The sequence below is a fragment of the Geotrypetes seraphini genome, chromosome 12 (genome assembly GCF_902459505.1).
Source record: "Geotrypetes seraphini chromosome 12, aGeoSer1.1, whole genome shotgun sequence".
In the NCBI taxonomy this organism is placed as follows: Eukaryota; Metazoa; Chordata; class Amphibia; order Gymnophiona; family Dermophiidae; genus Geotrypetes; species Geotrypetes seraphini.
This window is the reverse complement of record NC_047095.1, coordinates 31,525,746-31,540,761: the sequence shown is the minus strand read 5'-3', so window position 1 is coordinate 31,540,761 and position 15,016 is coordinate 31,525,746. Positions and strand designations below refer to the sequence as shown.

Genomic DNA, 15,016 nt, shown 5'->3' with positions numbered 1-15,016 from the left:
GCGCTAATTGCTTTAGCTTTAGTAAAAGACCTCTTTTAAGCGCGGCTTACAGAATAGCGTAATTTTTGGTTGCCATATATAGAATTTAGCGCCTATATGTATTGTTTGGCAAGGGAGGGCAAGAGGAGATGGAGAATTAATAATGTAAGAAAAGTATATTTCATTTGTTTACACGTGACTACAGATATCCTTCCAGCACAAATGACCACCTAGGGTGGCAGAATGTATTAGCCATCCCTAGTCTCTATCCATTCCCTCCAACCCACCCCTCCTTTCTCCTTACCCATTCAATTCATTAGCATTCTAAACATAAAGCCATAGGGATTGATATTCAGCAGGAGATAACCATGTAGGAGCAACCTCTCCTGCTGTCCAGGTTCAAAGTTGATATTTAGCAGCACTTAACCAGAAGGTGTGGCTGAATATGAGCTCTGACTGCCAGGGCACTCTTTGGTTAGTGTCAGGATGGTCTGGGGGGCAGAGAACGGATGGACCTAGAAGTTATCTATCTGCCGTCTGTCTTTCTGTGTGTCTGTCTTTCATTCTAATGCGCTGCCTGCCTGCCTGCCTTTCTGTCTCTCCATGGCCCCCTTCTGTCTCCCCCTCCCCCAAAGCAAACCAAGATTGCTCCCAGGCCCCCTTTCCCTCTCCTTCCCCTCCACTTCCCTGTGCAGCAGCAGCAGCAGCAGCAGCAGCAGCATTTCCCTCCCACCCTTCCCTGTGCAGCAGCAGCATTTCCCAGCCTTCCCTGTGCAGAAGCAGCATTTCCCCCCCCCACACACACACACTTCCCTGTGCAGCAGCAGCATTTCCCACCCTTCCCTTTGCAGAAGCAGCATTTCCCCCCCCCCACACACACTTCCCTGTGCAGCAACAACATTTCCCCCCCACACACACACACTTCCCTGTGCAGCAGCAGCAGCATTTCCCGGCATTTCCTGTGCAGCAGCAGCATTTCCCGGCCTTTCCTGTGCAGCAGCAGCATTTCCCGTCACCCCCTTCCCAGCCGTCGCGTTTAAATTCAGAGAAAAGCGCTGCACCGTGCTACCGCTGGCTTCGACATCTTCTATCCACTGCGGCCAACCCTAGCGGAAACAGGAAGTAGTCAGAGAGGGCGGGCCGCAGTGGACAGAAGACAGCGAGGCCAGCGGTAGTGCGGTGCAGTGCTTTTCTCTGAATGTAAACGCGGGTGAGCTGGCGAGGAGGAGGAGGCTTAAAAATAGCTGGTTTTGGTGGTGAGTGAGGGTGGGAGGGAGGAGTTGTCGGCTGTGCTGTGTTTCTCTGCTTTCCGATTTGTCTGGCCTCCGCATACGCACCCTTGCTGGCCACGGACCTACTGATCACAGATCAGAGATCACAGAAGCACGCAGGTAAGAGTGCGCATGCGTGGCTAGGGTTTTATTATATAGGATGCTGTCCTTGTATCATACCATAGGACATCATTGCATCAACCATTACTGAAAGTGTTTATTATTTTACATATGCTAGGTATGCCACTGGCTATACTCACTGAAATTGTGAGAGGTTCAGTATTTAAACACAGTCAAGATGATTTTACTGAAAAACAATTGATATGAAAGTCACTGGCCACACTACCACAATGAAGAGCTATCATATCCTCAGCTTATTTTTCTCAAAGATTGTAGTTCTTGTCCTTCTTTCCTAATTGTGTGAAGTTGGTACATATGTTTTGGTATGTGTTTACTAACCTATCCTGGTTTTGTTTAGTAATTTAATTTAAATTTGTTTTTAAGATACTTTTTTTTACTTTGTACACCGCCTAGAAATTTTATTAAGCGGTAGAGGGAGTTTATCTCTTGTCTGAAAGAAATGGCATCTCAAGTTGAGATATACTCAAATGCTCACTGTTAACCAGAACTCTTTCCTCCTGATCCTGCAGGAGTCTGTGAAAAAGTTTGAAAAAAGTCCTGATTTGTCGATTGCATTCTCTACTATGGTCAACAAATACTGTAAGGGTCTTCCTAGATGTCCTGAAATTTATCTTGAGGTGAGTATTTTTATGTGTAAAATGTTATATTATATCTGGCCTATCCTACATACAAAATTAATAGATGGCTTATCCCTAGAGTAGGGGCACTCTAGTGTTTAGAAAGCACATTCCAGAAATATCTATAAAGAAATAGTATTAAGTTTTCTATAAATACATTAAAATTGGTTATGTTGAGGCTTAGAACTGCTCCAGATTTCGTTCTGCTTTTTACTTTTTTTATTATTATCAATTAATTACACACAAAGAATCTCCATTTGATCTCCAGTTTGAAAATCTCAGTCTAACATCCCCCCGATACAAAAACTTTATTTCCTTAAACGAACTCTGATGGAAAAGAAAGAAGAAGAGGAACAAGGGATTTCGGAGGTACTGGAATTTTCTGAAATTGAAATTCTGGGTCGCGCTACTCTGATAGTATCCTTCGTTTTCCTTCAAGACAAGGACATGATTTTGAAACTATACTTGAAATTGTACTTAAGAGTGGACAGTGTGGTTACTACAACATAGGGGGTTGTGGCCAGTTGTGTCCGGATTTTCAAGAAGTTTCTCTTTGTCTATGCCTATTGTGGCTACTGCCAGTGTGCTTCCAGCAATCCTCACCAGCAGGCCACTGTATTTTCAAAAACTTGAAAATCCAAGCTTTATTATCATGGCGATTATCAGAATGCTCCCTCCAGCCAATCAGTATTGCATTCCAGAGTTTTCCTTATTTCCACTCTGTTTTTTTAACTCAGTTCTAAGCAGAAAGAAACTTCCATACGAACATAAAACAAAACACTCAGGCGATCAACCCAAATTACGATTCCCACCATGCCCTTCTATACAACTTTCTTGGTTTAGGCAACTGTGCAGTTCATTAGCAAATCCAACAGTTCAGTCTCTTATGCACACTCTTACTAAGGCTAAGCTCTTGGTTGGTCCCATACACAGCAAAATTATACTGTGCACTTCACTGGACAGGTGTGAGACATCCCTAGATGTTATGTCCACCCAGCCCCTGCTGATGTGCAGAGCTTGTCCAAACAGTGAAGCATATACCGTATTCTCATTCTCAAAGAAAAGAAAACCCCTCTCCAAAAAGGGCTTGGCTTTCTGCAAACTAGTGCCTCCTGACTCAGCCAACTTGGCTGATCAGAGGAGATGAGGGGGGAAAAAAAAAAAGGAAAAAACAACAGTCCGAGTTTCTTTCTTGCCTGAAAGATTCAGTCCACCCTATTCAGTCCCACTCCATGGGTTCTGTTTCCACTTCAGACTTTCACTCACTTGGCCCTAGATACATTGGCTCTCTATGGGAGTTCAGGTCAGCCACTGGCAAAATTTCCTCTGGTAGCTCTTTCATTTCCACCTCCTGAGGGACATTGGAGAGCGGTTTGTGTAATAGTGAGTCTGTCCTTGGCCATGCAATTTGTTTCATATGTTTGGTTTTTATGTTCCCGTATTTTAATGACAGGCACCACAAGAAGAGTCCAACAGGACAAAGATCCCACAAATACCGAACAACAGAGAAAGCAGTGGGAATGGACAATGAGCAATCCACAAGAGCCAGCGGTATCATTCCTGACTGTTTTTCACAGTTGCTTGGATGCACAAACCTTGTACTCTGTTGGATTGGTGACCCTTGATGCAGGCGCTAATATTCACCAAAACACAGTACTGTGTCTGGTCCATGTTACTGTACATCCTGGATTAAATTAAACAAGTCTTTGACTCATACCGCTGGCTCATGTGGATTGCTCATTGTCCGATTTCCACTGCTTTCCCCGTATTTTAATGTACATCGCCTAGAAATTATGATAGGCGATCAATCAAAATTTTAATAAACTTGAAACTATTCTCTTCCTTCAACCTAAACTCAACTACAGGAATAACTCTCCTTAATGTGTCGAAAAGTGTGCACAATATGGAACTCACATGTACTCCTAGCCAAATTTGAGGGGTCAGTTTTCAGTTTGGTTAAATGTCTTTGAACATTGCCCCTCTAAATCTTAAAAGAAGCCAGAATGATCTTTTAATATCAACAGTGAAATAGAATTACGTTGTTTACATTTCCTTGTGGTCCATGAGTGTAATGGTAAAACAGTAGTTTCTGTTTTTGTAGATTCTCCATGACTCTGCAGTTCAGGCTGCCAAGGAAGGCAACGTAAAGGACACTATTCTGGCTCTGAAGGCCATTGGGAACGCAGGACAGCCAGAAAGCTGCAAGATCTTGCAGAAGTTTGAAACATCAAACTCCACTAAGATTCGCACTGCTGCTGTCATGGCATTTAGTAACATTGCCAAAAAGGACCCCAAAAAAGTAAGAGAGAGGAAGAAGTACAGGATGAGTTTCTTTTCAGAAGTTAGGTTTTATACATATCCGTACCTAGGGTTACCATGTGGCTCCAGAAAAAGGAGGTCGGATTGAGACATCCGGGTTTTACTTCCATTGCTTTCAATGGAATTAAACCCAGATGTCTCAGTCTGACCTCCTTATTTCCATTGCTTTCAATGAAAGTGAAACCCGGATGTCTCAATCCATCATCCTTTTTCTGAAACCATATGGTAACCCTATCCATACCATACCTCAATCAACTATTCAAGCTTGTGGTTGTCAATTTGAATGTTATTGCTGGGGGTGTGCTTGCAGTTGCCTCTTATTCTCTCTCCCTCTCTCTGGCTAAGAACTGGGAGGAAGTCTTCTCCAAGCCTAACTTCCTCCAGTGTTGTTCTAACACCAGCAGGGGTAGCTGGCATAGCAGTAACCAGCTTCCCCTCCTTACAGCTTGGGTTCCATCCATGATGTGCTCGGGCCCTGCCAAGTGGGTTGAGCCTGATCCACAGAATCAGGGATGTCCCTGGATAAAGGTTGCTTTATGACACCCATTTCCCTTTCAGACTTCTGTTTTTGAAGACTGATACTACAAGAGTGGCTTGTTGCACCATCCCTCACCTTGACACCCAGGGCCTTCCTTTGCAATGTACCTATGTTGAACCCACCATAAAATATCATCCTTCATCATTCTCCTTGGCTTTTGCATTCTTATGATGTTCATTCAGTGATCTTTCTGGAATAAAAAGAGGATCGCTGTTGGGGAAATATCAGTTTGATGTATTCTGACTTTGTCTGCCCTTTTTTTCTTTCTCAGGTGCAAGGCATTCTTCTCCCATACATATTGAACGATAAGGTCCCTTCAGAAGTTCGTATGGAGTCTGTTAAAGTTGTGTTGGAATCCAATCCTGATCCTTCAGTGGTGACAATTATAGCGAATGTGGCGAGAAAAGGAAAAGGAACGGAAAGAAGTGATCAGGTGGCCAGTTACATAGTCTCTTCCTTTAAGGCTCTGTCTAAAAGCCAAAACCCCCGCTTAGGCAACGTGTAAGTGTGAAGAAAGTACCTTCTATCTTGTGGTCAATGAGTGATTTCAGGGCTTAATTTCTGGAGGAACACATTCACCACTTCTTTTCAGATTGCAGAATTGCCCGGATGGCCTGCTGCAGCCCATCCCTTCCAGACAGCTTGAAGGGAAGAGGAGAGGGGGTGAGTTTGGAATAGAGCAGAGTACAGTTACTCTACTCCCTAATCCAGCCCCTCTTTTCCTGCTGTGCCCCCCTCCCCAGCTCCACTCAAGCCCTGAGCAATATAATATTTATTTATTGGGATTTATTAACCACCTTTATGAAGAGATTTACCCAAGGCGGTATAATTCAATATAAAGCTTACAGTTTTGTTAACAGTATAACAGTAGTAAAAAGGCCAAATATAAATACATTCTGATGGGAGGCTAAACTCAAGGCAACTTGTTTATACAGTTAAACAAAGTACAAGTATAAGGAACTGATTTAGTTAGTGTATGTGGAAGGCGAGTCCTGGTACGATCTACATCTATATAAAATATTTCATCATCATGTCATTCATTTTGAACTCTTTCTTCCCCTTTATCTCCTGGGTTGTCTCTATTATATTGGGAAAGCATCACATGAGATTTGGCTGGTCATGTTATTGGTGTCATCTTTGATGAGTCATGTTAATGGTGTCATCTTAACCAATATGGTGAGTCATGTTATTGGTGTCATCTTAACCAATATGGACTCATTTGATCCAGCTGGCATGAGATGATCTCTGCTCCTCTTGCTAACGTGACTGCATTCACAGGTTCAACTAGATTTGCTAGTGAGCTAGTCAAATTTGTTTTGGGAAATAATGACAGCATTAACATTTATAACTGATACAGGATGAATAATATCACTTCTCCTGTTTGCTTTGGAAATCCTGCCAAGTATACTGAGGGAAAAGTTTGATGGTATAATTTCAACCTTTGGAGTTACAAAGTCTACATATTCAGTGTGTCTCAGCTGGGGAAGGAATTGAAATTACAATGATATTATTAAGGATTTCCATGTGATAAACTCTGAAAATGTCACAGCAAAGATGACAAATTCTTTATTTGTGACAGTCCATAGTGAAATGTTAAACTCTTTTGCTCCTTCCCAATTGGCTTGGAGCTTTACTGCTGAGCTTCCCGATATTTTTGTGCCTGTGATCCCATAATTACAGCAAAAGGAAATGATGTGACTCCCTGAAAATGAACTACCCAAGTAGAGCCCATCTTGGTAGTAACCCCAACAGCAGGTGTGACCCCATTTGGGGTCTCGACAAGAGAATGAATCTGTGACCCGTTCCCAAGGTAAACTGTGGAAAACCACAGTAAAACCACAGGTAAAAATTTAGTCTGTTTACTGCTAGTGCAGAATCAAAGCTTTTTACCACTCTACAGGCATCCTTTCCCCTCAGATTAAACAAATGTTGGTGTTTGATTTTCCTCCTCCACCTCACAGGTCCAACAGGCTCCAGCCCACCCCCTCACTCTTGGGTCCAGCAGGTTCCAGCCACACCCACTCTTGCTCATGGGTCCAGCAGCTCCAGCCGGCTTTCTTCCCTCCCTGGCACTGGCACACATCTTGTAGAAGAGCAAGTTGATCTCATGTTCGATGATGCTCATGGCCTCCCCTCTGCCGGAACTCTCCTTTTTCGCAAAGAGAGGAAGTTGCATCATAAAGAGGAGCCCGGCAGAGGGAAGGCCACGGTCATCGTTAAGCAGGCCTGTGTGGAGATTGGCTTGCTCTTCTACAAGGTGTGTGTCAGCTGCAGGGAGGGAGGGAAGCCAGCCGGTGTTGGACCCGCAAGGGAGAGGGGCTGGGTCCACTGGACCCATGAGGGGAGGAGGAAGGAGTTGGAGCCATTGGCCCTGAGGAAGAGAGGGAGCAAGGCAAGGCAAAGCAGATGCTTGGTCTGGAAATAAAAGGCACAGGAAGGGGAGCTGGGACTGGAGGAAAGGGCACATGAGCGGTCTGGGGTTAGAGGGAAGGGCAGAGGAGGGGGATGGAGCTGAAGGTAAGGGAGGGCTGGAATTGAAGAGAAGGGAGAGAACTATAGGACCAGCAGGAAGAGGAGCTGGAGGGAAGGGGGGTGAGGTGCTGCACCTTTGGAAGGGGGGCTTCTGGAGGGAATAGAAGGGAAAAGATGCCATATTAAGCAGATGAAGGAAGAGAGAATGAAATACTAAACACAGCAGAAAGAGGTAGAGACACAGGGTAGTATCAGAAACAGAGGGGAAATAATGGGCATGGAGAGGAAAATAGGAACAGGGACACGAAGAGAGATGCGGTATGGGAATGGTACATGGACAGAGAGGGGCAATGCCAGACATGGGAGGGGGTATATGGACACAGAGGGAAAGTATCAGATGTGGGAGAGAATAGGAACACAGAAGGGAGATGAGTAATGCGGGACGTAAAGTAGTGATGACAAATATAGGGAGATGGGCACAGGGGAGATGCTGGACAGGACATAGAGAAGGAAAAGATAGGTATACAAAGATGGAAGATGGATGGTGAGCACAGAGAAGAAGAAATATCAAATGAGCAGGGGACTCTGGCTAGTGAGTAAAGAGAAAACAGAGGGAAACAGAAACCAGAGCCTGAAAACAATATGATTTGAAAAATAAAATGACCAGACAACAAAAGGTAGAAAAATTCATTTTATTGTCTATGTATGAGAACTGAAATGTTTATCCCTGTCAGTGCTGGTGCTAGACATGGGTAGGGCCCAGGGCAGAAATTTGGGAGGGGATCCCAAAGCCCACTACTTGCCCATGCCATCTTCAGCTTCCAACAGGCTTAGGGCTTTCTCTAGCTATGGGACAGTTGCCCTAATTGCACTCCTTGGCCTAACACCATCCCTGGCATGTATGATGTTTATATATTGCACAGTATATAGGAGGAAATGGATCTTTCTATTTCTTTGGTGTTGTACTCTATGAAAGGTAGGGCTTCTTGGGATTTTGGTTTATGTTTATCATTTTTGGTCAGCTGTTATGTATTTAGCATTTGTGTTCTGTGTGTGACCAAGTTATTCTGTTAGGATGAATTTTCTATGTAACGTTCAGTTTTCCTGATAGTGGAGGGGATATTGTGAGGGGAGACAGGTTTTGTTGATTTTTTTCCTTTATTTGTGATTTATAATAATGACAGTTGTACAGAATATTGTTTCTTTTTATACGTTAATAAAATGATTTCAAAATAAAATCATAACTATTCAAGGCTTATGCAGATGGGATCAGACAGAGTTTGTGGGGACAGGATGGTGGCAAAGCTTGCAGGGACAGGGCAGGGATAAAGACAGAGCTCATGGGAACAGGGCAGAGACAGGGACAAATTTTTTCCCTGTGTCATTCTCTAGTCCCGACTCACAGTTTGGGAAGCTCTGCTTTACTGGATATTGTAATAGTTATTTCACAATGGGCAAATTAAATCCAGAATTCACAGGCTTATTATCAAGCCTTTCTATTGCCTCAAATGGTTAATTAGTTTCAAATGGTCAGTAAATAGATCTCAAAATATAGTAACATAGTAAATGACGGCAGATAAAGACCTGAACGGTCCATCCAGTCTGCCCATTAGTTATACCCATTAAAAATACATGATTAAATTAACTTGTACAAGATGGATTTGCATGCACTGCCTCCTTGAGATGCAAATCTATCTCATGCATATTTATTGTGGATATCCTGAAAACCTGACCTGGCTCCGGCTCTTGAGGACCGGAATTGCTTACCCTGTCCTAGAGGGTCTTCAAGCTTTCAATCTCAATTTACTTAAGTATCTTTTGCTAACTCAATTTTTTAAGGGGGAGGGGGGGGGGTTGAGATTGGGTGACTCATATAGTTACAATTGGTTTTTCAGAATTTCAAATGAAATTTCCAAAGATCATTCCTGATAGATTACAACTGTTGAATGTGAGTATTAAGGCAAATAGTTTTAGGAGTTCCTTTAGGTTTGGGTTTCATACCATAGTCTTATGTACAGATGTGTGTGTGACAGCTGCAAACAGAATTCAGATAGCCGCTGATTGTGTTCATGTTCCTTCCATTAGGGCTGATGCGTGTCGTGTTGCTCTTCGTCTATTGGACCAAGATCTTGAAAATACGAGCTACCGTTTCAGCAAAAATCTTCACTTTAATGTTATCAGTGAGTAACATTCAAGAACTCCTGTTTCTTAAATGCTTTTAATGATAGCAATGCTACCTGCTCTGTATAAAACTCATTTTATTCAGTGATGGAAAAAAAAAAAAGCCAAGAGGAACTAGAAATTAACGTATTTCCTCTATTCTGCTTTTTAAAGGAGTGACCAGCTGGTACATGGTTTCTGCCTTAAGTGGCATATACCGATCCCCTTCCTCTGTATCACAGATATATATTTTTTCACACAAGAGTTATGGGTACTAAAAGCTTTCAGCCCACATATTTGTATGATTGCATTCCTGAACATAGACTAAATATAGTCTTGAATTTAGCATTTTTTACCCTTTCCAAAAGTACAAAAGCCAGGGACACTCCATGAAATTACAGGGGAATACTTTTAAAAACAATAGGAGGAAATATTTTCTTTTACTCAAAGAACAGTTAAGCTCTGGAACTCGTTGTCTGAGGAGCTGGTTACAACAGTTAGTGTGGCTGGGTTTAAGAAAGCTTTGAACAAGTTCCTGAAGGAAAAGTCCATAGCCGTAGGGAGAGCCACTGTTTGTACTGGTAGCATGGAATGTTGATACTATTTGGGATTTTGAATGGAATCTTGATACTTTTTAGGGTGCTGGAATGTTACTACTATTTGAGTACTGTGACCTTAGTTGGAATAAGGAAAATGGACTAGAATTCAGTGGTTCCCAACACTGTCCTGGAGGACTCCCAGGCCAACTGGGTTTTCAGGATAGCCTAATGAATATGTATGGAGCAGATTTGCATGCTTGTCACTTCCATTATATGCAAATCTCTCTCATGCATATTCATTAGGGCTAGCATGAAAATCTGATTGGCGTGGGGGTCCTCCAGGACAGGGTGGAAACCACTGAGCTAGATAGACCATTGGTCTGACCCAGTATGGCTGTTCTTATGTTATTAATTAAAAACAGGTTACAGGATAATATTATATCTAGTATACTGGGAGGAGGGGATAATTATCTGCACGTCACCTAAAGGGAGGTGCCAGATGATCACTCTAAACACCGACTCTATATACATTGGCCATTATAAAATACTAGCATAGGTCTGCAGTTACACACCTAATTTTAGGCACGAGCACTTCTCCCAGCTGAAAGGCTGCTATAAACACTGACACCTAACCGCTGTCAGTTAGATGTATAACTGATAGTACTGGCCACGCCCCCGACCTGCCCATGCTCCTCTCAGGTCCACACACCCCTTGCAGTTGCATGCTATGATTTTGCATGCTCAATTTCTAGAATCCCGACTAAGGGCTAGATTCACTAACCTGTCTTCTAGGGGCGATCCATGGCCGATCCCTGCAGGCCCGATGACTTCACAAATTTAAAAAATTCAAATGAGGGTGATCAGAGGAACACCCTAATCTGCTGACACGGATCGCTAGTGACACGGATCGCGCGCATGCGCAGACCATCTGTAGATGCTCTGCTCATGTGTCTAAGACTCCACTGATCCGCAATTTTAAAAAAAAAAAAAAAAATTTAACTTTTTTACTTTTTGTAGCCCAGCGAGCCTGTGGTTTTAACCCGCTTTAAACCCGTGGGTTATAACCACAGGCTCGCAGTGCGGAGAAAGGCAGGAGAGATTCAGGGCGGCAGGCAGGAGAAAACCAGGGACGAGCAGGGCGGCGATTCGGGGCAGAGGAGGCAGGAGAGCTCGGGGCAGAGCATCGGGGCGGGAGGCAGGAGCGATTCGGGGCAGCAGAGAGCAGGGCAGAGAGCGAGGCTTCAATGGAGCTGGAGAGTTGGAAAAAAAGTTTTCGACTGGTCTCCAGCAGTCGCTTTGTGGGTTGATCAGCCAGCCTAGTCGGTTTCAAAAATTTGTTTGGTGAATCGCATCCCTGTCTACTTTGCATGCGTTTCCCCTCATTTGCATGCACGGATTGGAAGCGGATCGCAGAAGAGGTTAGTGAATCGGGCCAGAGGGCAATCTGGTCGCAAAGGGGTCGCAAACTGATCGGTACACAATCTGTTTGCATAGTGAATCTAGCCCTAAGGGCAGTTATGTACATAATTGCTAATTAGTACCAATTAGTTCCAAGGGCGGTTATGTACATAATTGCTAATTAGTGCCAATTAGTTCCACGGGTGGTTATTTACATACATAATTGCTAATTAGTGCCAATTAGTTCCAATTAACACCAATTATAGTCAGTAAAATGTTTAGGTTTATCTGTAATTTGCCTAGAAACCAATTGATAGAGCAGAATTATAAATGTAATAAATAAATCAGTAAATAAACACATAAATTTATGGAAATAGGGGTGACTATACAATGTACAGGGTCTCATTTTTATTATTTCAGTCCACATGTGAGGTTTCAAATAACTCTGTTTTACAAAAGATGCCATTTTATGGCTTCATGGGCACTTTTTCTTATTGCAGATTCACAGATAGGAAGTATTTCTGCTGATATCTCCATCATGAACAATCCAAAGAGCAGGCTCCCAGTACAAATGCTCCTTAGTATAAAAGGATACGGAAGTTGTGGAACACTTGATCTGCTTGAGGTAAGAACGGTCACCAAATCCAACAGCTAAAGTATAATAATAATAATAATAATTTATTTTTATATTCCGCCTAACCAGCAGTTCATAGCGGTTTACACAATAGGTATTCAGCATACAATTCTTTATAATAAAACCCTAAGGACGGCACTTAGGACGGCGTAATCCCTGCCACCGTGGTGTTTGGATCCGTGCCAAATTCCATTTTCGAATGGCAGGGAACATGCTGGTGACTCCCCCACCCCCCACCCCCTGCCCTCACTCACCAACCATTGCCACTCCTCTTCAAAGCAGCCTGCTGAGGTTCGCCGGCCGGTTGTAGCGAACCTTGCAGGCTGCTCTCCACCTCAGTAGCACGTTCCCTCTGACACGATCACGTCAGAGGGAACATGCTACTGAGGTGGAGCACGGCCTGTGAGGTTCGCTACAGTCGGCCGGCTAATCTCAGCAGGCTGCTTTGAAGAGGAGCAGCAGCAGTAGCAGCAGTTCGTGACAGCGGGAGGGAGGGTAAGAACAGGCAGCAGCGGCAGCAGTGGTTCGTGATGGTGGGAGGTAGGATAAGAACAAGCATGCACAACAGGGGACAGGGGGAGATGGAAAGGGGGCTGCTTTGGGGGGAGGGGAGTGCTGGGGAGCAGACAACAATCATGCTTTCCTCTGGGAGGGGGGAAACAGAAGGGGGCCACAGTGAGACAGGCAGGCATGGTGCAACAGAGAAATACAGACAGGCAGGGGGCCAGGGAGACAGACAGACAGACAGAAAGAAAGACAAACAGACAGGGGGCCAGTGAGAGACACAGACAGCAAGAATGACAGACAGACAGCATCCAAGGAGAGAGAGACAAAGAAAAAAAAACTAGACAGACAGACATCTACTCTAGCACCCGTTAGTGTAACGGGCTTAAACACTAGTATAATAATAATATCATACATAATAAAATTCTAAGTAACTAATACAAGAATAAAAACTAATGAATACAAAAACCCTCCACAACATAATATAAACTAAGGTAAGTACAAAAACTTAATAATAAGTTATCTACAGGCAGTATATATTTTCTTTCTTTTTATTTCTTTGATGGTTAAAATCTCTAAGAATGCTTCCTCTCTTTTTCTTGATGTGGATTCATATTGCTTTAGAATACTGTATATATTATAAATTGTTATATTTAATAAATAAATAAACTAAAGTAAGTATAGATAAAAAGATTAAGGGCTCCTTTTATGAAGGTGCGCTAGTGTTTTTAGCGCACGCACCGGATTAGCGTGCGCTAGCTGAAAAACTACTGCCTGCTCAAGAGGAGGCAGTAGCAGCTAGCACATGTAGCATTTTAGCACGCACTATTAACGCGTTAAAGCCCTAACGTGCCTTCGTAAAAGGAGCCCTAAAAGTACATTATAATTACGTGATAATATGAAAATCAATAATGTATAGTATATTGTTTAAATAAGTGGGTTTTAAGATCTTTTCGAAATTGATATTAAGTAAGAAATGGAGAAACAAGAAGATTCAAACATGAATTCATTAATCCTGCTTGGAATGCTAAGGTCCTATCCAAACATTTTTTGTAACGACATGCATTTGCTGAAGGAAAATAAAACCAATCGGATCTACCAATATTTTTCTTAGAAATAAAAGAACTAAACTGAGAAACAAGGTAAGCCGGTGCTAAGCCAAATAAAACTTTAAAACAAATGCATCCAAATTTAAATAACACTCTAGCCTCAAACAGTAACCAGTGAAGCTTTTGATAATATACACTGATATAACTGTCGCCTCATTAGATCAATGATTGTGGTTTCTTGAAAGACGAATTATCGCATTGTCAGGAAGGAGCACAGCTGATGATATCATACTTGGGTTCCTGCATTTGTCATACTCTCAAAGAACGATCCATCCGCATGAGTGGATTTGGAGGTGGAAAGCTTGGGGTTTTAATGTAAATTAATTATTTGGAAAATTAAAACAGGAATTGTAAAGTGCATGCAGAAATATATGTTGCAAATGCAAGCCTGAAAGTTCTTTAATGTCTTTCCAGTGTGTTACTGCAAGTACATTTGACAATGAGTAATTCTCATTCAATCTTTGCAGGTTATTGTTCAAGGCGAAGGACTGGAAGAATATATAAGGAAACAGGACGCACGGTTTTCTGAATATCCAATGAGGAAAAAGATTGCTCAGATTGTACAAGCAGTACGTTTTGCCGCCTTCGTATTCATTTGACATTCAGGGGGGCTTCAAGGGATATTCAGTGAAACTCAACCGGTTGGGACTCACTCTGGATTATGCTACTGAAAATGATTGACTGCACCTCTGCTATCCAGATAGCACATGGTTAGCAGGGATATATAGTCTGCTAGCTAGGTAATTTCCATGATAAAGTTAAGATTCCAAAAGGTTGTCTTAACGTCATCTAGATCACTGCTCTTCAACTGCCAGTCCGTGGACTGGTAGCAGTCTGCAAAAATTTCCTGCCACTCCATGAAGGATTCGGGTCCCCTTCAGGCAGTTACCTTCAGTGTATCGCAAACTGTGTATAGGGCAGGAAGAGAGGCTCCAGTGCTTGCATCAGCTGACTTGCTCCTATCGTCGCGTGTGCCGGGACTTTTACCGTCATGTATGCTGGGACTTCTGCCTTTCTTGTCTTCTCTCTGCACCCCTGGATCAGCAGCAGCAGCTCTGTGTGCTTTTAACTTCGCCACACAGCTGCCGCTAGCAATAGATTTGATGCGGTTTCATGAGGTAGCTTCAAGGCCTTTGCTAGGCCAGCCTGCTTCGATGATGCGAGGTGGGCCGGCCTAGCAAAGGCCCCGAGGCTGCCTGATGAAACCGTGGCTAAACTAATGCTAGCGGCAGCTGTGTGGCAAAGTTAAAAACACACAGTGAGCTGCCGCTTGGCTAGAGAGAGGAAAGGTAATGCTGGAGAGGGAAGTGAGAAGGGGTGACTGCTGGACAGGGG

The 15,016-nt window shown here is 43.2% G+C and overlaps 1 protein-coding gene across 1 annotated transcript in view; it reads left to right on the top strand.

The window, feature by feature from the left end:
- LOC117346766 (vitellogenin-A2-like) overlaps nt 1-14,280 on the top strand; it is a 50,820-nt gene extending 36,540 nt beyond the window's left edge. Inside the window, exons 8-13 of the mRNA XM_033916846.1 lie at nt 1,901-2,008; nt 4,110-4,307; nt 5,137-5,366; nt 9,423-9,517; nt 11,935-12,059; nt 14,149-14,280. Of these exons, the coding sequence (XP_033772737.1) occupies nt 1,901-2,008; nt 4,110-4,307; nt 5,137-5,366; nt 9,423-9,517; nt 11,935-12,059; nt 14,149-14,280 (888 nt within the window). The remainder of the gene's footprint in view (nt 1-1,900; nt 2,009-4,109; nt 4,308-5,136; nt 5,367-9,422; nt 9,518-11,934; nt 12,060-14,148) is intronic.
- The last annotated feature ends 736 nt before the right edge of the window (nt 14,281-15,016 follow it).